Here is a 24,952-nt window from a genome sequence, read left to right as displayed (position 1 = left end):
CTGAGTATCTCCAGAATTGCCTCAGGTTGTTTTTCTTCTTTACTGAGAGTCGACTTCCAAATTAGGGCAAGTGTTGTTCTTAATACTTTGATTTTGTTTATATTTTGTTTTCTTAGATTCTGGGAGGCTGGTAAAATTCAGGAGGGGATGTTCACCAGTTAGAGACTATTTAGGATTAAGATCTATAAAAACTTTTTCTTATCATCAGTGTATGTGCACAGTTGTTGACTGGGTGGGGGAAACATGATATCTCTGATATTCAGCTGTCCATTAGTTAATGCAAGTCACTGAATTGTTAGAAATTATTTGAGGTTCCATTTGTTTCACTCAGTAACCTTTTCTTTGATTGTTCAGAGACCTCTTGAGAAAACGATAACTTAAATATGCGTTGGAATATTTGTAGCAGCAAGTGAGCTGCATAAGCTTTGATTATATTTTAAATGCTATCAGTATGTCAAAATGAAGAATAAATATGTATTTGTAAACAATTGTGGTTCTTTGTAATATAAACTAGAATTTTTGCAAGGAGGTGGGTTTAAGGATGCTCTTTAGCAGGGCCTTGCTGACACTAGTTACTCATTTACAGCTATTTTTTCCCCAACACCTGCACTAGAGGATACACAGTGTCTCCACAGCACCAGTAGGTCTCACCAGCACTCTAGTGGGAATTATTTCCTCTACATGATGTAGAGGAAAATACACCAGCAGCTACTGTGGCAGAGTTAAAGGGTGCATCCATTGCTGTGTTACCTTCACCTGTCAAATAATGCTGTATCTTTGTCTCGTTTGTTCTGAGTGCTGAAACTATAGATGAATTTTATTACAGAGAGTGTGAGGCTCCTTTTGTCCTTTTCTTCCCTTATGTACAATCATGTAGCTCTGAATGACGACTAATTAAGATTAAATCCTTGTACAAAATGGAACATGTAAAAGAAAAGCATTGCTGCTGTTGTTATCTCTCAGCAGTATTACTTTTATTATATGACATTATATAAGTGCATTTAATAAGTACAAGAAATTACTATTTTAGATAGCCTCCAATTCCAACATCATGTTGTTACTTAAAATGGGAGAAATGAATCGAATATATTGAGTGTGTATCTATTTCCATACTCTGATGACTAAAATACCACTTGGCCTGTTTTCTATAGGTGTGAGAATCAGCTGCTTTATAAAAGTTTTGAATGAAGTCATTATGCTTTTTATATCACATTTGCCATTTAGAAATAAGCTGTTCTACCAAGATATGCATGATCAGCAAAGTTAACATTTAGTGCTCCAGAAAGAAATGTCATAACTATGAAACTTGATTTCTTCCTGACAGGAGCTCTATAAATTAGGCAGGCACAATGGCCAGGCTCACAAAACCTTCTTAGCCGTCTATAATATGATCTGATGTGATTATAGCAGCACCCGCTAGCAGTGCTGTAGCTACGGTTCTGACAGTGCCTCTGTAATAAATCCAGTCTTTCAGGGATTTACGATGCATCTGAAAAAGCTTTGAAACTTGGCTCAAATGGTTCCGAAGAGTATGTATAGTTGAGCGTCTCATATGGCAAAAACAGAATTTGACAGCAACACCGACTTCTCTTCACCCTCTTGCCTCTACTTTCCTGTTCTTTTTTTCCAGAGCTGTTCTTCAGATGGATGAACTCTGCAAATTCACTTACTGGCCTAGGTGTAAAATGCTTTGCCAGCATGGTCTTCAGGACCACTCTGGGGTGGAACTTAGCTGAAGTACACTTGGGTGATGGTTTTGGCTAGCAACAGTAGTGAATAAACATAGTAGTTTACTGTCAGCCAATAATTTTGTTCCTGAAACTCAGAAAAAATCTACTCAGTGACAATATTTTCATGTCTTCAGAAGCAAAGTTTGGATGGGCCCTTTATACAAAAGAGGAAGTATTTTTACCGAAGATTGTAGATCAGCTCAACTCCAGAGAGCAATAACTACATAACGTTAAGATTATTTGTTTTACAGTGGACCTATGCATGTCTTATATGAGGAATGGCTGAAGGATCTGAGGATGTTTAGCCTGGAGAAGAAAAGGCTGGGGGGAGGGAGACCTTATCGCTCTCTACGGCTACCTGAAAGGGAGTTGTAGCGAGGCGGGGGTCGGTCTCTTCTCCCTAGTACCAAGCAACAGAACAAGGGGAAATGGCCTTAAGCTGCACCAGGGCTGGATATTAGGAAGAATTTCTTTACTGAGGGGGTTGTCAGACATTGGAACAGGCTGCCCAGGGAGGTGGTGGAGTCACCATCCCTGGAGGTGTTTAAGACACAGGTAGATGTTGTACTTAGGGCTGTGGTTTAGTGGTGTTGATAGAGCTAGGACAGAGGTTGAACTGGATGATCTTGAAGGTCTCTTCCAACCGAAACTGTTCTATGATTCTGTGACCTATAATGAATATGACTAATTATGTAACAAATGAATGTGACTATTAATGTGCATTCACAACATGTTATACAGTTTATCGTAAAGGAGCTGTTAAGATATATGTTGAGAACACAAGATGAATAGACACTTAAAGCTTAAGAAATCGTTTAAATTAAATTGGGTCCAAAGGTGTTGAGACCTCATAGCACATAACATGGACTGTAAATACACAAAGAGGTGTCACAGCAAAAATGGGAATACCTCTTCTGTTCACTGACAGTACTTTTGATCCTCAGAATCAGACCATGCCCATATAACAACTCTGTCCATAGTGGAATGAGGCCTCATACTGTGGATCCTCAAGCTATGTACCATAAAGGCATCAGGAGTGTTACAGTAGTGTCTGTCATCAAGCCTAAAGTCTCAATTTATACTGATTAAGCCAGAAGGAGCGTATATGACTAAAAACCATAGTAGTTTACACAACTTCAGCCAAAAGGCAAGGAGGGGGCCAGGGTGAGGTTTGGGGTTAGGAAACTATAAGGAGGGCTGGCAAGAACCAGGTTTTTGGTGCTGTGACTATGCAAGTCTTTGTGCATTCACTGAAAGGCCACTTTCCCACATGTCCTTCGCAACAGGTTGTTGGGAGATACTGTGGTTAGGGTGGGCTTGATATTGTGGGAACCAAAACCAGGGGCCTTAAGCTGCTCCCTTTTGTGTTAGATATCAGAGTACTGGGAACAATGAGGCAAAATTTTGTCCCAGAGATTTGATAGGCTCTTTTACCCTTTTCTCCTGATTTTTCCTTACTTATTCTATTCACCCCACATATTCTGCACTTTACTTGCTCCTCTTGCTTATGTCTCGCCCTTCCTCCTCCATCTCTCCTCTTTCTCATCGTTCTCTCTCCCTTTCTTTCTGGCTCTCTAACAACCTCTTCTGAGCCACTAAGAGATGTGCTGCTTCTGAGTAGGAGTATTTCTGCAAATTGGTTTCCTCCTGTCCATTTTTCTTCTGTTGTCATTCCCTCATGCTCGCTATATTCTTACTTTTCTCTTACTCATTTTCCTTTTATTCTTTCTGCTCTTATCCAGGTACCAATTAGGAAGAAATGGCATATTTTTTTAGTGCATCTGGAAAACCCAGAGAAAATAAGTTAAAATGTAATAGAAATGTTTTGTTTCAAAAAAAAAAACAACCAACCCTCAAAATAAAGCATTTTTATTTTTGTATTTGAAATTGTTTTGGTTTGGTTTTTTCCAAAATTTCACCCCAATGTACTTTAGAAACAAACCAAAGCCCACCCACTTCCGCTTCATTCCCCCTCCCCCAAAAGGACATTTTAGATGAAATGAAATGTTTTGGTTTGATAAGGAAACTGACATCTTGTACTTCACTTCAACTCTACACAATTTCTGTCTGAATATTTTGGTCTACTGATAAACAAAACAAAGCATTATTTGTCCAGTGTGATCTAGACATGCAGTAGAGATTTTTGGGTCTCCTTTTCTTTGTTTTCAGCTCTTCTCCTGATTTTATGAGATTGTTAAAGCATTTGTAAAGGATGTATATGACAAGATTTTAAATTCCCTAAAGAGAATACAGATGGGCTGTGTAATTATTGCTGAGAGGTGCTATTTTCTGTGTGCTGTACAACTCATATTCATAATATTTACCTGACAGCCAGAAAAATGTGGCTATCTCTGAATACTCTGAAACAATTCTTTTCAGTATAAAAACATTTCTTGTTACAGAATTTATAACATTTCATTTCATATCTCTCTGCATTCAATTCATTCTGAATTGTTTTCAGGATGTTATGATATTTATAAAATAAAACTTCCATAAAATTTATGTTACTTTTCTCATTATTAAATTTGTTCTGTCTTGTTTCATAGCATATGTTCATTGCTGGCAGCTTATTGCTGAAACAGGTACTAGAATATGTTAGGGAAGTGACATGTAAGACAGTATAAGTTTGCTTCTTATAAGGCTGATTTTTGTGGCTGTATCTGTAGCAAAGGAGAAGTGAGTATGCTGTTTTGTGTCTGTTTATTCACTGATACAGAGAGACTACTATGTTAGGAGATGTTCAGGTCCTTACAAATTGCATTAAATATCCTTCTCATCTCTCCTCCTTTGAAAGGAGGCATATCGCTCTCCCTCCAATGCCAAGGATGCCTTGCTTGTTAACACCGAGACACCTAGTTGCTAGGTTAAGGAATAAGCAATGAATATCTATTTTAAACTTGCAAGTAGAAAAAAATACTGTAAGAAGGAAGCACATCTTTTTTGCAAAGCTTGCAAGGCGGTGTTGTTAGGCCAAGCACATACTAGGTTTTAGTTCTGGCTCAGATCTTTTTAGTAGTGGCTTAGTAATTTGCATTTGTACTTAATAACTAATATAGCTATAAAGTAGATTAAATACAGCATTACCATCATTAGTCCTGGGAGTGCCTGCCTTTCATTCAGTAGCAGTACTGGCTGAAACAATTCATAGGAGGGGTATAAGTAGAAAGTTTCCACTGCAAGATCCTTTCCAATTTTAGTCAATATTATACTTTCAGATTCAAAGTCAAATGTAAAGATAATGTCTTAATATACGAGTGAAGGTTGTCATAGTTTTCACAGTGACTGCTGATTTAAGAAATGGTGAAGAAAGAAGCTTTTGTTTGGCTGTTTACCAGTACCATGATTAGCTGTGGTTTTCTGTTTGGCTGAGCAGCTGGCAATTAATGAGTTGATAGGAAGTAGTCACAAGGTAATGGAATTAGCAAGTGAACATCTGGTATTAAAAATCAGTAAACGTAGAAGAGTTTTTATGTTTTCTTAAATTTGGTGGGAAAATAATTGCCAGTTTACTACTGAAACAACTATATGTACACAGTGAGAAAACCTGCATTTTAAATGGCACATATTTTAAGTGAATGACTTCCTGACACACTGCAAAAGATGAATGGGATCCAGCTGGCTTTCAGACATACAGATCCTATCTTGGTTTTTAGACCAGCTGTTTACCTTGTTCATCTCCAGTTCTTACAGCAATTGGAGATACTATAGGTAGCTCAGAAGACCAACAAGTTGTCCATACTATTTGCTTGTGCCCATTTCCAGACTGAGATGGCTCAAAGTATAAACTACTGTTCTCTTGTCGTCCAGCAGCAGTAACTCTAACCATCATATCTCGTCGGCCACTGTCCAGCATCATTTCAGATTTAGCACAGCTCCTGCTTACTGTGTCAGGATTATTCTTTTTTTTTTTTGAAAAGCTTAAATGCCAATTATGTATTGCTTTTCTCAATAATATATTAGTTAAGGACTGGAAACTTTAGAACACCATTAAAAAATGTACTTGTTGTTAGAACTCAAATAATATTAGTATCAGCTAAGGTCAAATGGAAAGAAACATGCATTGTAACATTTTTTCTTTTTTCAGTTAATACTAGCATGAAATTGTGTTAACTTTTCATATTCTTCTCTCTTATTGAGGGTGGAATTCAGCCTGGGAGATAGGAGCAGCAATATCACGGGCATGAAATTGTGGTAGTTTTGGATAGGAGGTGAGGTGGTCTGCAGCCACCTCCTGGCTTTGCAGCCCCACCCAGAGAAATGAGACTATGCTTTCTAGATTTTTTAAACTGTGTAGTCCATGTTAAGAATCTGAACGGTGATTTGGCAGGAACTGGGAGATCGAGGAGTGGCACAATAAACATTTCAGTGGGGAGCTAGTGTGCAAATTAATGTTGGAAAAATTATTCTGCCAGAGCCTGTGAACTCTCTGTTTTTCCAACATGGTCCTCAGCTCTGAATCTTTCTTCCAATAGTTGAAAACTCTAGTGTAGACCTAAAGACAGTAGAATCCCCATTTTTCCTTCCTTTCCGTTTCCTAGTGAGGTCTGGTGAATTCCAGCTCTCCTGGCACTGAGGAGCTCTGTAGAGTGCAGAAGCAATACCTCAATTACATATGAAATATCAAGATAAATGTCTGAATAAAATATCCAGGACTCAGACAAACTTCCAAAACCTGCTTGTCAGCAGTGAAATGCCATTAAATCCTCTAGGAACTCATTAATAGATTAACATTTGGAAGAGTAATTACAGCTAGATTAGAATTAAGAATAAAGAAAAAGAAAGGAAAATCCAGCAGCATCATTTCTCTAAGCTCTTGACACAAAATGAAGATCGATACTATAAAAAAATCAGAGGTAAGGAATTAAGGTCAAGATGATTATGTCAAAAATAGGTAAGCTGTTCATATATATTTCAAATATAACTAGTGTGGATGGAACTGTTATGTAGTGTTTCATATTATTTGTGCGAAATACTACCTCACAGGGGATAGAAAAGGCTTATTGAGGTGAAATCAAGGATGTATCTGGACACTGGATGAGTTGATGACTTCAGTGCCTTTAACTTAAATCGCAACTAAAATTAACAATGTCAAGCTTTGTAGCTACATTTTCTGAGCCAAAGCAAGACACTGATCTTCAGTGAGACAGAAACATATTACCCTTCAAAAGGATTAAATACTGCAAAAGTCTTTTTTGAGAATTTATGTTACAGCTCTGTAAAGGGAAGAGAAAAGATAAGATAAAGTAGGTACTATAGTTAGATAAATAGGTGAGATCTTGAGAAATGTTTTCATTTTTCATAAAATTCTCACAATCTGTAAATTTTATATATATAATTCATTACAATATAACCTGGAATATGAATCTTGCAAATTTATGAAATAGGAAGAAATACAAATGGAGAAACTGCGACTTTATTTAGAAATGCTTCTCTATTACTGTGAGTGTACCTACTGTAGAACAAGGCTGCACAGCACTGCCCTGGAGAGAACTGAGCTATTTTCAAGAGGAAAAAAAAAAAAAAAAAACATGAAAAGTAACAATGTTGTAAAATACATAGAGACAAATAAAATGATGTCATTAATGTGTAAAAATAAAATAAAATAAAATAAATTTAAGGTTCTAGATTTGCAGTCTTCCTATTTAAATGCCCTCATTGATTTGTTACAAATACTGTTAACCCTGTGTTTGGAAAATGGTGAGGACATTATCACTTGTGTTCTCATTTGTAATAAAATAGATTAACTTGCTGTGAAATTTTAACTAGGCTGAGACACAACAGTAGCTACCTAATGAACCAGAGCACATTGCTGTTAAGTAGCTAAATAGATGCATACTGATTACAGGACTGAAAAATGGATGTGTTTACTTGCAAAAAAACAGTCTGTTCATGGTGTTATTCATTATAGTAGGGGAAACTCAGCATTACATTTCCACACAAACATTTGGAAATAGAGATTTTCTCAATCCATATACAGTCTTATGTGATGATACTCTATCCTTGTTTGTAGTACATAGACAGAGAAAATTTCATTTCTTCTGTTGCTTATAGGGAAAAGTGAATCTTCCCTGTGTATGTAAATTTTTGTAACTGGTAAGACACTAGATGACATAATCAACTAATTCCCTTAGAAGGTGATTCACTGTGTGATTAAGAATGACATTATTATTTGACACTTTTATTTCTGTCTGAAAATTTCAAACCAAGATCCTGAGTTTGAAGGGAAATTACTTGAAGCAGAGATTATTTTATAGCCAGAGACCATGGGAAATGCCGTTACCAGGAGCTCTTTGCTTTTCCAAATCATCAGCTTTTGAATTACTTGGATAACTCCCATTTAAGATGACATATATGCCTGTTTGTGTGATATCTGAGTGTTAATTCATGATCATATTTGTTCGTAGGTTTTTTTGCAGAACACTTGGCACATCCTCAGCTATTCATTTTCATGGTTGCAATAGACAATGAAATTTACTTAAACTATGTACTCTTCTGTAAAAGTAATCATTTCAAAATGATACCTTAATTGTAAATTGAGTACTCTTCGTGGTAAAAAGAGAGAAAATAATGCCAAAGAGGACTGTTAAAACTGAAATCCAGGCAAATAAAATTACAGTCAGTGTTGTAGCCTGTTAGCAGTAACCCATTTGGAAGCTATTATTTACACAAAGGTAAAAGACACATAGTATTTATAAGCTTGGGATTGCATGTATATGATTCATCATTTATTTAGGAGAATACTTCTTGGGGTAAAAATGTGATTTTTAGGAGTAACTCAAAGAACAACCCATCCACAGAGTAAGCCGTGACTCTCTCTTACTCTTCCTCTAATCTCAGTGACTTCTAAACCCACTCTTTTAGAGGCGACGAAGAAGAAAACACAGGAGATTTTAAAATCAGTGACTTTGACTTTTTTTCCCATGGAAATGTTTTAAACCATTTAGTTTTCCGAATTTTAAGAATTTGTGACTCAAAATAATAGATTCATATCCGTTAAAACTTAATAAACCTGTTTAGTTAGCATTCAAAAATACTGCAGTTAAAAGTCTCCCTTTAAGATTTATTAGTTATTGTATGTTCATTAAATAACAGATAATTAGTGAAAAGAGATCCATTGAGGATTAACAGCTATGTAATATACACATCTGTTACATGATTTTGAGGCTCAGTTGTTATTTAATGTACAATAACTATCCTATTAAAAACACATTCAATCCTACGTTTTCAGCTACTGTGACTGGAATAGGCAAATGCCACCCCTGGCTATTAGGAGGACCCAATCTCACATTCCCTCTGCGTCGTTCTCCAATGTAGCTGTAAATATGAAGATGAGGGTGGTTTAGAGAGATGGTTTGCATGGTTAACAGAATATTCTTAAGATATCGCTTACTGCCAGTGCTATTAATGAATTGCCTCAATAGGTTATGAACAGAAGCTATTACGCTAGCTATTTATAGTGGAAAAACTGTTAGAACCTACCATTCTCTTCCTAAAGCTAAGTTACTGATTTAGGATACTGTCTATCAAAAACCGCATGAAAAGTTCAGATGCTTTTGAATTTATTTTCCAAAGAACATGGTAAATTGCCACCAAGTAGCCAGATTGCATGCTCCTAATGAAAAAATCTTTGAGAATAGGTTAGAAAGGCAGAAAAATTGAAAAATTCCTTTGAGACAACTTCCCCAGATTACACTGTAATTGTGAGGGTTTTTTTAATGAGGTGGGGGCAAGAGGATCTCCCTTTTTAAAAAAGAAAGTAATATTTCAATTCTGAATTCCCCTAGGGAACAGCTGATTGCCAGGGATGAAGGCAACTCCAAAGATGCAGTTTCTGGAATTCTGTAAATTCAAGCATCTCCTTGTTAGTGTCTGTCCATTGGCTCTACACTTCAAAGGACTTGTAATAGAGGATTTAAAACAGAAGGGATTTTAAGATTAGAATATCTAGAGTATCTCAGGCCGTGATCTGTCCCTTTTAGAAGATTCTGATTTATTGTTGGTCCTGGGAACAGGAATGAAGAGAACTGGAATTGTGAATTAATTCCAAAAAATTATACATGTGGAATCACTGGGTTGGAAGGGATCTCAAGTGGTTGTATAATCTCTTGCCTTTGTCAGGACAGGATGAATTATTACTTATGCCACACTTGTCTGGCCTGTTCCTAAAGACTTTTAGTGATGAAGATTCCACAGCATCTTTAGGGAGTCTACAAGCATAGATACACAGAACTGCAGAATTTCGTTTTGCTAATTTTTTTACAATTTCTTATCCTTTTTGTTCTCCTTACCAAAAGTACTATGTATGTTTAAATTAGAGGTTGATATCAAAGTTTTGTGTGCAAATGTACACATAAGAATTTGAAAGCGCATTCTTGTATCTGTTAACCAGTGGTGCTTTTCATGCAAAAGTGAAGTTCTTACCAGTGCCACAGCTTTTAAAATTTGTCTGAGCGCTACCCTGAGAAGATACTGAAGTAATTTATTCAAGTACAGATTCTAGTGAGTTTACAAATTTGCCTGCATTTAGTGACAGTTTAGTCCAAATCTAAATTGTTTATTTGAAATGTGACTCATGTCAATTTTATTATCTGTAGATTAAAAGTAGTTTGTGAAAACAGCATGAAAGAATATTTTTTTGTTCCTATTTGTGAAAAAGAAAATAAAAAGCTATTAAAAAAAAGAAAGCGGCAAATGCGATGTTGTGACACAAAGGATGAAAAGCTGTGCCCAACTACATTGCTTGTAGAAGGCTATACTCTTCTGGGCTATAGAAGACTATACTGCTCTTTTGATGTGAATTCTGTTCACTGTTTGTCTTAGATTGTTTGTAATTGCTATTTTAGCCAACTTTATTTTTTTCATTGAACCTCAGTGAAGTTTGTGAGTCAAGTTGCACAGACCTTGTTTAATTTCTGTTTCAAGGAAAGGATTCAAGACAGCCCTTCTCCAGCTCCATCTCTAGAAGACAGTCAGCGGCCTGGGAGCCACGCGTCCTCCCATCAGAGCAGCAGCGTGTCCAGCTCACCATCCCAGTTGGACAACACACCAGACAGAATTGGTTAGTGCTCTGCAGCCTCACACCCCTTTGCAGTTACTGACCTCAAGAATTTTAGAATTTTATTGGGGCGAATATTTCGTTATTGAGAAACTCAGGAAAGCCCTCACTTGCTAAAAAACCCCAGGAAGTTCATCACTATAGTTCGTTTTATCAGGTTCTCATTTTGCAGAGCCCAGCCCCTCAGATTCACACTCTGCCAGTAACTATCCATGCACAGAAGATATCACCCCTATTTGGTACGACCAACTTCTTTGGCATGCTGGATTAAGAAAGTGCCTCTGAAGGCACCTGGAGTTGAAAAAAAGCAAGGTATCTTTTTCTTTGTGCATATGTCAGAAAAGTCACAGATTATATGATGGCTTTTCTGTTCTAAAAACCACCTCGTGCCCACACATTCCTTTATCACCATGAGGCTGAGGGCTTTTTGATTTTTTTGGTCTCTCCACTACAGCTTTCACAGCCAATGCATTATCGATCTTGTGTTTAAAATGCTAATTCAGTGTAGAGGTAGTTTAGATCCTATTCTTGGTGCTTCCGAGAGGGATCTAGGGCAAGTCAATTAACATCTCTTCACGTCACTGTATGTCAACACTGTTGTCTTCACAGTGACTGGAGCCCATGCAGGCATTGCTGAGCTAGATTTGAACTGCAAAACCGGTGCACTCCATGTAAGTCAGTGTAGACTTCACTCCCATCAAATAACGACTCAGCTGCTTGCTGGGATTTTACACGTTTGACTCTGGTCCATGCAGCAGCACCGTGGCACTACATAGCGTAGTTGGCTCTGCACAAACTAGTCAACAGAACCTGAACTACTTTGCCTAAACATATGCACACACAGGGCAGGGACTAGAAAGTAGATTCCCCTCAACTTTTTCATATGTAAAATAGGGCTAGAAATATACAGGACAAGAAATGTAGCTTCCTATAGCAACAGTGAAAAAGGGACTTTTTATCCTTACTGTAGCTTTTAAAGCTACTGTAACTTGTTTTATTAATAGTAGTAGCACACACAGCAAGCCTCTGGGCTCCAGAAAGCTTTTTGAAGAAAACTAGGTTTTATTTATGTTGAACCAAACATTTCTCTGTGTTGAAGTCTAATACTTACTGTTGTAAAGCTATGTATATATACTTTGTATGTATAGAAATATATATTTTTATTTTTGCAATTTGAAAAAAAAAAACAAAAACAAAACAAAAAAACCCAACACAACCAAAACCCACACGCTTTCCCTAAAATATGGCAATGAGGTTTTTAACAAGTGTCCTCGCTGGAATAACTTTAAATTCCGTAACTGGTTAATTGCAGAGAAGGAAATGTTTTAATCAAATAAGAACAAAGAAAATGGGCACCCTAAAATCATAAACTTAACACCTGTCACTGATCTTGCAGGTGTTAAGTAAAGTATTTCTTTCAGCACTACAGGGTATTGGTTTTTTGCTGTCATCCATCAATTTGGGTTATGATCTGTCAATCTGTATTTTTTATTAAGCTTGCTGCTTTACAGATAATTACTAATATTTAAAACCTTAAATGTATTTTTTCTCCCACAACGATTTCTATGAAGTACTTTTCTAATGAATTAATTTGAACACTTCATAAGAAATCACATTCATCTCAGTAGTAATTTGGGTTCTATCTTGGTATCTTTGTTTAATCAGCTTGAGCAAATTTGCTTTTGCTGCATATTTTATTTGGCTCTAAGTGCTGAACTGGGACAGTGGAAAGGTTGATTATGGACAACAAAAATGGTCAATTGCTTTAGAACTTAGGTAGTATAAATAAATGTTAAAATACCAAAATATTGACAAAGAGGAAATACAATTTAATATTTTCCTCTCTTCTGACATTTTTTTTTTACTGACTGTTATATAGCTGTGCACTCTGATTTCTTTAGCTATGCTGACCAACAGCAGGGAAGGAGAACTCGTTGATCAAGAAACTGGGTCCAGCCTAAAAAAAATGCAAAAGGAGAAAGGTAAAACTACAGACTGTTTTTCCATCTCAGGCATTTAATTATGCTTACTATGTGTTTTACTACTTTCTCCAGTATTCTGCATATGCAATGGCATTATATTATAAATTTAAGAGAGCTAAGTGCCTAATTGCAATGAATAATGTATCCAGTGAATTTGCATGGCATTCTTCTTAGGAAGTGTAAACAGTCAGATCTTTGCTTCTCTCTGTTTATAAAGTATGGGACTAATATTTTGTCGATCTTTTGACTCAATTATTTATGAAGTTCCTAGCAAATATTTGATTAGTCACATGTTATTGTTTCTTTGCCTCCAGGGGATGTGTGTGCAGACTACCTTAATGCTGGTATGTAGGTGAGGGAAATAAACCATTTTTTTGTGTCTAATATCATTACATTACCTCACAAGTGAGAGGCAGCAAGGGAAGTGATGTTTGGCTTGTAGTGATGGTCCTGTAGGCAGGGAAGTGCGAAGATAGGATATAGTTAAAGAAATAAAAGAAAGCTGAAGGTAAGTGAATACTGGAAAAATACTGCAAAGGCATTTACTGAGGGAGATACTAAGGTTTCAAAGAGGAAAATATGTGAAGGAAAATAAAGAAGTGACGAAAAGGGGAGACAGCATAATCTAAACATAATTATAAGCCTACTGTGAATATGAACGTTTTATCAGAAATGAAAACACAAACTGATTTGTATTTTGAGGTGATTTTAATGTATTTTCTGAGAAAACTAAAAACAGGTATAGACATTTTTATGAGCTGCTCAAAAGAGCTTCATGTTCCCTGTGGTTCCAGAGTTATATAAAATTATTTGAGCAGATTCATGATTTTGTATGATCAGCTCTATTCCTTAGACATCTGTGACTGATCTAGTCATGGGTAGGAAGAGCCAGAAACTTACTTCTTATATTTTGTATTTTCATCCTCTCTGTCTTCTTGAAAGCAGAAGAAGCTGTTTTCTATTCACTAGTTTCTCTAGGCATTTAAGCACTTTCTTCATGAACCCCAAAAGAGCCCTTTTGTGCTATTCTGAGATAATTTTCTGTCTGGTTCATCATGCTTAAATCCTTCCCTCTTGACTCCTGTTAGCATTTATGGACCAACACCAGAGACTAAACAGTTATCAACCATACCTTCACTCCTAAGGTTAAAAAATCACGTTTCTGTAGTAATTACATAGGTGAGTATTTAATTAAATCTGAAAGTGTAGTTGACTTTAATTTTGTTGAACTGTGCATGGTTTCTTGCCACATGTTTAGTCATTTTTCAGCAAAACAATTCAATATCCTCTGGGGTTCGAAGATGCAAATCATGTAGTTACTGGTAGTAGCAGTCCTGTCACTCAGGATGGATGAAGGAAGGCACAGTTTAAGAATCAGAAAAGACAATTCAGAAATCCCAAAAAGCATGAAAATAATTTAAACTCCACCACCTGTGAACCAAATTCCCAGGCTCCTGTGATCATTGAATGTTCCTTGTAACACGTACAATATCACAAAGATCTGATCCTAACATTTTGTGTACCATAATTCACCTTAAGATTAAAGTTGTATAGGTTTATTAATTTCCTGGTCTACATTTTTGCATAGTATTATCTTTCTTTAATTGATTATGTACTGGGAAATATGTCTTTATGCATGTGTTATTTATACATGCACTTAGGGGATTTTTTTTCTTAGGATGAACTTGGTGTTTAGAGATTCACCTGCATCAGAAAAAAATCCTTCAAAATCATGAGACATTTTAAATTGTCATTTTAAAGATAGAATAAATTTTCTGTTTTTCTACTCAGTCTGCACAGGTCAAGTAAAGATGTAATTTTCAAGTAATCCCACGACTCCAGAACCGAAACCTTGTGATGACACTATAGCAGGACAAATGCTGAAATTTTAAAGGCACCAACATTGTATATCCAACAATTCAAAGCTGGTTTTGCATTTGGCAGTGTGACAGACCTATATTACAGTTCCCGTAGGAATCTGCGTTTCATAGGATACAAGCACCCAATAATTGATTGACTGCACCAGTAGGACAGAGTCAGTACTCTGCTTCTGAAAATCACCAGCCTGTGCTGGGCCTTTCTGTCACCCCATACAAGTGGTGCTGTTATTCCTCCATGATTTGTCTCACTCCCGTATAGATTCTTTGTTCCTAATACTACTAGTATTATTCTCTTGTGTGTAATTATTTTGGGCTCTGGTGCACCTTAAATATGTAGAATGTTTTATATAGTCAAATGTGGACGGACACTGAAGAGTGTGATATGTGCTGGATTGCTCAGCAAAAAATATACATATAATTTGTATATAGAACAAGCTTTGTCTTTCAAAACCTGCCATTACTTTTACTAAGGCAAAATATATTTCCCATGGAAAAGATTTTCAAAGTTATTAAGAAGGAATGTAGTTAAAATAAAAGTATCAACATTTATTAAGTATGACAAGTAAGCGGTTTATACAATCGTGGCAAACATATGTTTTCACATCTGTTTTGAGTAATATCATCATGATTTTAAAAATGATTTATAGCTCTGCAGGCCATAAAATGCCAGCTTTGCTGTAAGTTGGAAGTTTTCAAACAACAAAGAAATTATTGAAGGCATATATTGAACATGGTTTTGTTATTCAGCTTGATAAAACTTTACAAATCTGAGCACTCTGTAACAGTTAAGATGGCAACAAAAGAAAATTAAGTACACTAAAATTTAGCAGCAGTACTACTTACTTATGTGAAATCTTAGTATAAAAACCGAGCAAAGTTATTGTAATGATTATAGGAAAATACTGTGATACCCCTCAGGGTATGCGGTTTCTGTTTTCCGTGTCCCATTTTGAGTGATCTCAGCACCAGACAAAAACATACCACTTTGTTCTCATCAAAGTAATTTCAAGGTAATTAGGGCTGAAGAGAATATGGCTTAACAATTTTTCTTTAAAAGACAGTTAATATGAGGTTGTTCTAATTACATTGAGCTGTTTGCATATGTTGGTGGGGCAGAAATTACAGATTTAGTGGCTGTCTCAGTGCAGAGCCCAGTAACAGGCCATACCTTTAAACTTTTTGAAGGAGAAATGCCGTTAAATCTCAATTACTTCACAACCTTTTCATCATCTTTTTAGGTAGTATGGTCAGGCTTAACATTAGAGGACAACAAAGTCAAACATCTTTATAAGTCTGCAGTTGTTGAGGTTTTTTATGCAAAATACCTTATTATATTTTTGTCAAATGTCTTAACCATTACGGCGCACAAGCATTCTGCCTGTGCATTCAGATGACATCCATATGAAGAGTAACCTGTACTTTATTTTTAAATCGCTAGTGAAAGGAAACAGAGTTAGAAAATCCCCCTCTAGAACACAGCCCCGAATGTTTACAAAAGTTAAACACAAATTCTTCCTGATTGTGCTTACTTGCTATGTCTGGTTTTAAGCAGTTGCCTTTTACCTGCACAATTGCTCACAGAAACTAAATTTTAAATTCTTCTGCTTCAGTATATATCCTGCAAAAAATCTATTGTGTGGGAAAGGATTGTGTTTGACGCAGCCCTGTATAGGCTTTATAGAAACCTCCATATGAATTCCAGCATTAGGAAGGTTAAACGAGCCAGAAAAGAATTTGGCCATGCCTTTCACTCAGATTTAAGTGCCGGTACAATTATTCTGTTTGACTGCATGACAAGAAGTATTTCAAATTCCTCGTATAGGATGGAGTAATAAAAGGCACTGGCCAAACTCTTGCCAGAGTGAAAACAATGGGAATGTTTGTGATGCCTTCAATGGGAGCAGAGTTTGGCCGAAGCCTGATATTTTGGAAGGTTGCTCCCCCAGTTAATACTGCCGGTGGTGATTCCAGACAGGAATGTAGACATTCACAGGCTGCTCAAGTGCTGCTCCTTCTGGGCCCGTGGCATGCCCTGCCCCTCAGCTCTGACTGTAGCGGGACATGAGAGGCCCTGGGGACCACGGCGTGCTTTGGTCTGGTGTTCGGGGCGCTGGAGCTGGCCTCCACCCAAAGTGAACCAGGGTAAAGTTTCATAGGAAAATTTCATAAATGACTAGTATTTTCAGACTTAGCCATCATTTGAGCAGTCTTTCAGTAGAAATATAGATTGTGTTTGTTGAGAGAGTGATTAGCTCTGAATTTCCCAGAGCTGCTCAGGGGCAATGCTACCCTCTCCTTCAGCCCAGTTGTCTGCATCTTCAGAGCACAAATCTGGACTTGGGATGTGTCTCATGTTTCCAGTAGACAGTAGTCTCCAAAACTGTGCATCTGGCAGTTTCGTTTTGTTAAAGAACACCTTTCCCTTTATTACGTCAAGGAAATGAGAATTTTGCATCATTTCTGTCAGCTGAGTGAAATATTGTCAGATGGCCAGAGACTACAGTAATGAAAGAATAACTATATTTATTTAATTTATTTCATTAGCGGAAAAGAGGTTTTATGCTCTTTAAATGAATCCTTGCCAAAGGACTGGATTACTCACAATGCAAGGGGAGTGGAACGAGCAGGTGCAGAACACCTGAAACAGCAACAGGTCCTGGTGAGGGGGTGTCCTCCAGAGAGAGGACTTTTCCAACCATCAGTCTGAAAGCATCCAGATGGAGAGTGCAAGGAATAAGAAAGTGAACTGGAAGTATGAAGCTGTACCACATAGCATGTATACAAAGTGTACGCTAGTTGCCAACACTTCAGATGTTCACCATGCTGTTTCTTTGACATATCAATACTTGCATGTTGAAGATACAATGAGAAAAAAGCAATTTTCTTCATGAACGTGCTCATGAATTTTCTGTTGAGATGCATGAAAAACTCCCCAAATAAAGAGTGAAATCATGTTCCTTTTGGTATCTAAGTGTGTATATTGGAGACCCAGGGGTAATTTTATGAGCAGTGGATGCGATAATACGTGGGTTTAAAGGTTGCAAGGGTTTCTTTTTCCAAAAACTGTAAGTGCCATGTGCAGTGCAAACATTCACTGGAAAATTCAGAGATATTTTTACATTTTCTGTCCTCTGAGAATACTGAAAGATAAGAAGCACAGGGCTCTATTTTGGGTAAAGGCTTTTTCCACAAGTTTTTTTGTTGTTAAATTTAACCTGCAAGTGAACTGACAACTGTTAAAATAGTGGCCTAAGAGTAGATGTGATCTTTCGTCAGTCGATCAATCAAAAAATCCCAAAAAAACAAACCCCAAACCCATGAAACCAAGGCAAATTATTAACACTTAGATGCACAATATATGTAAATATAAAGTAATAGTAAAACTTCAATTTTTAAAGTGTCCTAGACTCTTCATTATGATTGTGTGTTTAACCATTGCTCAAACATCTATAAATACAGGGGCAGTTATACAAGAGAGATTAATGAAGTATTCCAAGGTCACACCTTTTACTGTAGGTTTATATTAGATCTTTATTTGCAGAATTATTTTTAAGAATGCATTTTTTTTCTGAAGAGTAAAATACCTGCTTTGTAATCATCTTGGCAGATGGACCAAGACAGTTTCTTACACTGATACATAATTTATTAATACGTTTTATTTATTAGATTTCTGTTACTTTAATGTATTGTTGTCTAAACACTACAAATTATGAGTGTATATAGATGTGCTGAAATAGTGACATTTTCTTTACTGAAAAGTCTTTGGAGCACATTTTTTATTAAGGTATTCAAGTAAGTCTGTGGAATAAAATCGCCAAAAGATGGAAATAAGGTAGCTGCTCTCCAAAGTCAGGTTGTCTCTTCAGAGTTTACCATTTCCACTTTTTCTCCAATACTGTGAATTGAGTTTTAGGTAGGTGCATCTTATTGAGCTATGTTGGATTTGAAAGGCATAAAAAGGGGAGAAAAATTGCTGTTTGGCACTCAGTGACCTAAGAAGGCTTTTGGAGTAGGCCCAGAAATCTTTTCCTTAGAGTTAGCAGTTGTATTAAAACTGACCCTTTGAATTCTCTGATCTGTAATACCTCTGATGCAAAGTCATTAACCTGAAAACTGCCGTTGGTGACATTCTTAATGTCTATGAGTTATTAAATAAGTTTGCCTTCAGTCCTCATTACGAGCAGTAAGAGCTTGAAAATATGCATCCTGAAAGGTTGCTGAATGGTTTTCTCATGTTACAGAAATCCTTGAGAACTCTGGGAATGCGCTAACAGGGGTTCAGCCTGCCATTGCCTGTGATCTGAGCCAGCCATAAGCACCAAGCCGGCTCCTGAGGAATTGTGTTTGTGCATCTGTGTGCCCAAGCATGTAACCATGCATACATGTAGGGAAGGAATAGGTTCTCTGTTTGCACTCATCCAATAAGTTTAGACTGTCACCGCTTAAAATTTTTGTTTGTACAGACAGTATATGTTGCTGAAAAAAACATGTCATTTCTAGGAAGGACAACAAAGACTACCCTCAAACAATTCTTCAATACGAAACTGCTTAGAAGCCAGCAATTTCTGCTTTCAGTACAGGTGTCTGTTGTAAGAAAAGACATTTGGGGCATATTTCATGCATTTGATTTAAGTCTAAGTAGGTAAATGGATACAAACTTATCAAAAATTATTAATTGCTGATTTTGAAAGTTTTGCAATGTTTGTGTCTGAGGAAGATCCAGAAATTTGTAGAAGCTTCATTTCATTAAATACAGGTTTCTTTTCTAAGGGTTACTAATAGTGAGCTAGACTTTGGAGTTTGTCATGTTGCCCATAGGTGGATGTTACATGTCAGTGAAGTACTGAGTGACACAGTCACAGCTGTGGCCCTGGCTCCAGAACCTTTACTTCAGTCAAGAACAGAGAGGATGAAAAATGGTCTTGATTATGACAGCGATGCTGTTGGACAGCAAATCCAGCCTTTATAGCATCAGTGGACTTGGCTTTATAGAACCTGATTTCCAGAGAAGAGGACAACTCCAGAGTGCTGCAGGTGCTTGCAGGGGGATGTTCTGCATGTCTGTGCTCCTGGGTCAGCAGCCTTAGCAAAGCATGAGTTATGGGGAAGCCTTGGAGCATACCTAGCACAGATGGATGATATTCTGTGTAGCATTTTTATGTATTCAGGACTTTTTTCTAATTTGATCTTTTGAGTATCTTAAGATTGCTCTGTGGAATGTGCCTCCCGTGTAAGTCACATCAAGGTGGCAATTAAGAGCTCTTTTTTCTTTACTGAGGAGTTGTTGGTGCCCTGAAGTTTCTGGTGACAGGAAGGCTGAGGACAAAACTACGTGTTTGTGTGCATCTCCAAAGTGTTAGTGAACATGCTGCATTAGAACAAATACTCCTGACAGTAAAAAGTAATAAATCTTTAGTGGACATAAGGTAGTCAACTAACCTCAGACTGGAAGTAGAAAAAGATTGTCCTCTTGAAATAGCTAGATAGTCATGAAACCAGAATAAGTGTGTTCTTCATTATATTTCAGACATTGCATTGAATTACATCCATGAAGTTACATGGTATCTGGTTAGCAGAGCTGATATGACCCATATACTGAACTCAGACACCACTGGGGCTGGAGAACATAAGGAGATATGGACTACAGCCAGCTCAGACTGTAATTTCAAGGAAATTGGATTTCATATTCAATTGTTGGGGCAGAGGGCACCACTACAGCACTATTTGCTGTGTTACGTATTTGTTTATTATAGGCATATTTATTTCTGGGGCTGGTCAGTTCTATTAGTAGCTTTTTCATATTATCAGGTGTACTTTGGAAATTAAGCATCGTACCTGAAAGAGTGGGAGGCCACAATTGTAAGCAATTTCAACTATTATAAAACAAGCACTTTATTTTGAAGAAAAATGGCCCATTTTGAATCTTTCCATAAAACTCTGCACTTTTGAATAAGTTCAGTATTAATGTTGTAATGTCCTTTTAATGATTCTTATTAATACAGTAGCAAGCAGAAGCATGGGTGAGATAGCCTAAGAATCAGCAACTAAGTAGAATGTGTATGAGGTGTGTTACCCAAAACCTTACTGTCCTCACACAGAAAACCACACATACATAGAAATATGTCTGGAAACCTTTTTTTTTTCTGTTGTTCTAGACTGTATTAGATTTTTTTTCATATTCGTGTTGTTATTCTGTATGGTCTCCGTAAATTAATTTAGTGGGGAAAAAATTGTGCAAAATAATGAAGGAGTTGTCATGTTTCTAAAATGTCTTCCCTGCTTTTCCTCTCAACTTACTTCAATCATTGGAGCAATTTATTTGCCAAAAGGATAAACAAACCTTAAATGACTGATTGTGAGATTATCATTATACAGTCATTATACAACCCCGTATGTTATGAAATAACAGAATGAGAATAACAAGGAGGAAGTACTTGTTCTTACAATAATGGTGACATTTGATCAGTACCTATCTCAGTAAGCTGGGAGGTGCCCACAGGAGGGGCTGACTGGATCACTCTCTGGAGTTGATGCCTGCTACTCGATGGGAGGTAAGTGCTTACCTTTGCTGAAGATTCCCAGCTGTGAATATTCTTCCTGTAGCAGGTACTTAGGACTGATAAAAAGATGGGATAGACACCTGTGCCTTGCAGTCTTTGGGGTGCCCCAGTTGCTGGGGTACTCTGTGGGAAGTAAACTTCCATCTCAGAACTCCTCAATTTGTAGCAGGAGATTGAATTTCCTCTCCTAATGAAGCCTTTTCCAGGCTGCTGTGTCTCTGCATTGCATTTATCATACTATTTCCAGTTAAAGCTGTTCCACTTCATCTGCGTGATTAAATATCCATAAGAGCAGGCTCCTTAACTAGGTCCCTTGGCCTGCTGCATTGTCAGCTATACTGTTGAACTGCTTTGTGTCCTCCCCAAACTCCCTTTTCTCCCCTCCCAAAACTCCCTTATTAAACAATCCCAAACCTGATGGTTTGAAAACAGGACTCTTGTCTTAGGTGGCCACTCCATTTAGGGCTTATGAGACCATCAGCCAGGAAGTACTGTCATCCCTGGGCTTCCAGTCTATCTCAGATCCTCCAAACAGGACCCAAGTTAAGCTTCACAGCAAAAATACATGTGGCCAGAGGACCTTGCGCATAGATTTGGAGGGCTAAAGGCAGCTATGAGATTGGCTGTTGGTTTTTTTAGATATCTCATAGAGTTATAGAATCATTTTGGTTGGAAAAGACCTTTAAGGTCATCAAGTCATCAATGCCTCATCGATATACCTGTGCCCAACTTTAGGACACCAAGTGTCTTTGTAGCTTTAGCTTGAAGGATCAGACTTCTGAGAGTGTTTGAGGCATTGCTCCTATTTCCATAAAGGTAGTTTGCATGAATACCTGTGAAAATTGGCCTCTAAGTAACTGAGCCACTTTTGAAAGTAGAAGTTGAACTCCTAAATCATTTTGAGATGTTGTTCGTTTGTGATGTATTTGTAATGCTTAATCATGCCTTGAGAACTGTTAAAAATGTATAATTTTCCGAAAAGGTTGTACTGCACATACACAGGCTCACTTACACTTTAACATTTTTAACCACTGGAATTCTGAAATTCAAGGCAAATGAGTACAAAGCGAAAATTACAGTGATTATTCCAGTACAAATTTCCCCAGGCACGCTTTCGTGCTGCTTGGCTGTTGCATGTTGCTCTTGAAATACCATCTGATATATTTTCTTCTTTTATTTTGTAGTCACTGTGACAGTAGTTTCCAAAGCAGATTTTTCTTCTAGTTGACAGAATTTGACAGGCTATAACAAGTAGTTTAATAAATAAAATTCTGCTTCCAGGTGTGTTTTGAGATGTTATAATCTATAAAACATTGTATAGTTTTGAATCTGTCTATTTTATCCATCACCTGAGCTGCTGTGCAATATTTTGATAGCTAGACTTGGCTTGTGTGAATTTGCTGACATATCCCATGGCTTATTCAGGTGACTGTTGTCAGTGAGGGGATACATAACTGTAAAATTTGTAATGACAGTTCAGTGGAGTGTCTTTTCTGGTGCGGTAGACAATGCCTTTTTGATGTAGAGTATGTTGGAAGATGGAGGATCTCTGGTGGATGGCTGAGCTGGAGCAGAAGATGGAATATGTGTGTGTACCTGTGTCTATTCACAGAGGTCAGAAAATATGAATTGCTCCGAAAATAACATGTTATTTATACTTCTGTAACCTTTGGAGACGTTTTAGATGCTGTCAATTAGGAGATTGGCCTGTATTTATTATTGTTGTCTTGGTTTTTGTTAGTTTTAAAATCTAGAAAGTGATTGTAATGAAAGTGCCCTTCAGGCAAGTGTGGAGAAATTCACATATTAAAGGAGGAGTAGTTAGAATTGCTATTTGACTTTTGACATTATTGTCATATGGCCTATGGCATTACAAGCAGAAGGAATTTAGATAGAAAGGAGAGCTTGAAATTACTCTATAAAAAGAGTTTATATACTGAATTTTCCCTTAACTGGTGTATTTTAAGGAAGGCATAATATTTTTGTAAAATTAAAATAATAAAAATAGTAATACTAACTGTAATAATGATTCCATCATGCTGAAATTCCTTTGTTTCTTTGTACAAAGCTTTTGATTATTTTTTTTAAAAGCCACCAGTAATCAAAACCTATTCAGTCAGTTCCTGAGAGAGAGGTTTTTTTGTTTCAAGAACATTCATTACTAATCCTCTATATACACATATGTTGAAATCTCAGCCGAAAATGTCGGGCACTTCTAGATTATAGTCTTACTCACAATAAGAATTCTCTGTAATATACAAGATAATTTTTCAGCATCGTATTTTAGGATTAGTATTTTGTAAACATTGCTGCCTATATAGCATATATTAAATATATCATAAATCAGGCTGGAGTTCTAATAGTACGCAAGTAGCAGCTCATATATCATCAGTCGCATAAAATGCTGAAGCTAAATGGTCTGAAGCATCTAAAAAGTATGATTATCAGTCTGTAATAGTTGTAGCTAAATTGACAGAATTTTTGAGGGGTTTTTCCAGCAATGAGGGCTAACCTACAAAGGTATGTGGGTCAATAAATTTTAATAATAGATAACAGTCATCTCAAAGGTTGAAATTTGTACTTTTCCTAGGTTTTTTTCATGTTAGTCTTTTGCTGTCTCCAAGGCAGTGCACGGTGTCCCACGCTGTATGAAGCAGCAAAGTAGCCGGGTTAGGGCCTCCCCTTTTGTGTTCTGGTTGACTTCAGTGAAATTGTGTTTTGATGTTCAAATGCGTACGTGGAAGCTGTTGAGGAACTGTCTTCTATTCTTTCGTGACTCTACAAAAAAGTCTATTTCCATTTCCTCTTAAGAAAGTTTACAGCCTCAAGGACCCGAATTTATTCCCACATCTTCCTCGTCATCTGAAAAGGAAAATCTCACCTCTCTGTACACGAAACTGCCTATCCTTCAAAATCCTATTTTAGTATACAGGGGTTTTACCCCAGAATAAAAGGGAACAGAGAAAAACAATGCGGTTAGTTTCAAATACAGAACTGATAATTTTCTTAAAGTTTACATATAGAAATATAGATATAGAGCTATATAGAAACATATTGACAGTCAGGTTCAGAGCAGCCTATTCCAGCTCTCCCTTAAAAAAAATCTTATAAAGGAAGAAAAAAATTGATGCGTCTCAAAGATTTGACCTTCACAGTTCTGCAAGCGGTAGAATAAGGGAAGGTTATCTGGCCAGTTTGTGTCTTGGCCTTTGGAGATGCGGGTTTGTTAGTTGTGCCTGCAGTGCAACACATAGCCTAAAGAAACCACTGCAGTGGTGCAGGCTGGGTGTGCAGCACTACAGCACTCTCCTGGAGGAATTAATATGTCAGAAATGGAGTATGCCTCAGTGGAAGCCAGATTGCTAGTGTGGCTAAACTGCTTGTAGCATGCAGGGTGTCTCAGGCTGTATTATATGGCACTGCACTGTGTAATGTGGACACATCCTGGCTGTTCAGTAGCTGTAGCATAGCTTTAGAACATTGGCATCACTAAAATGAGACTGTTTATCTAAAAAGGAAGATTATAACAGAAGAAATCCAGAAGGCAAAATAATACATACTAAACCTTGTTTTCCAGGCTGTTGAATCAATTTATAGTAATATGTGAGTGAGCAGGAAGGTAACAGCATCTGGTAGCAATAAATGTTTCCTTTCCCGAGTTACCAAATTAGCTAGGGAAGGTGGTTAGAAATAAAATATAATGATTTCTGATAGAAATAGGTAACACTGCATGGGCTTTGAGATA

The 24,952-nt window shown here is 37.0% G+C and overlaps 1 protein-coding gene across 2 annotated transcripts in view; it reads left to right on the top strand.

The window, feature by feature from the left end:
* The window catches only part of DACH2 (dachshund family transcription factor 2), a 306,381-nt gene that overhangs the window by 240,638 nt on the left and 40,791 nt on the right, over nucleotides 1–24,952 (top strand). For both annotated transcript variants that reach the window (XM_086470121.1, XM_086470122.1), the window contains 2 exons: nucleotides 10,653–10,788; nucleotides 12,687–12,767. In XM_086470121.1, coding sequence (XP_086326247.1) covers nucleotides 10,653–10,788; nucleotides 12,687–12,767 — 217 coding nt within the window. The remainder of the gene's footprint in view (nucleotides 1–10,652; nucleotides 10,789–12,686; nucleotides 12,768–24,952) is intronic.

The sequence above is a fragment of the Leptosomus discolor genome, chromosome 9 (assembly GCF_034619465.1).
Source record: "Leptosomus discolor isolate bLepDis1 chromosome 9, bLepDis1.hap2, whole genome shotgun sequence".
Taxonomy (NCBI): domain Eukaryota; kingdom Metazoa; phylum Chordata; class Aves; order Leptosomiformes; family Leptosomidae; genus Leptosomus; species Leptosomus discolor.
Note: the sequence above shows the minus strand (reverse complement) of the source record. Positions and strands in the feature narration are given on the sequence as shown.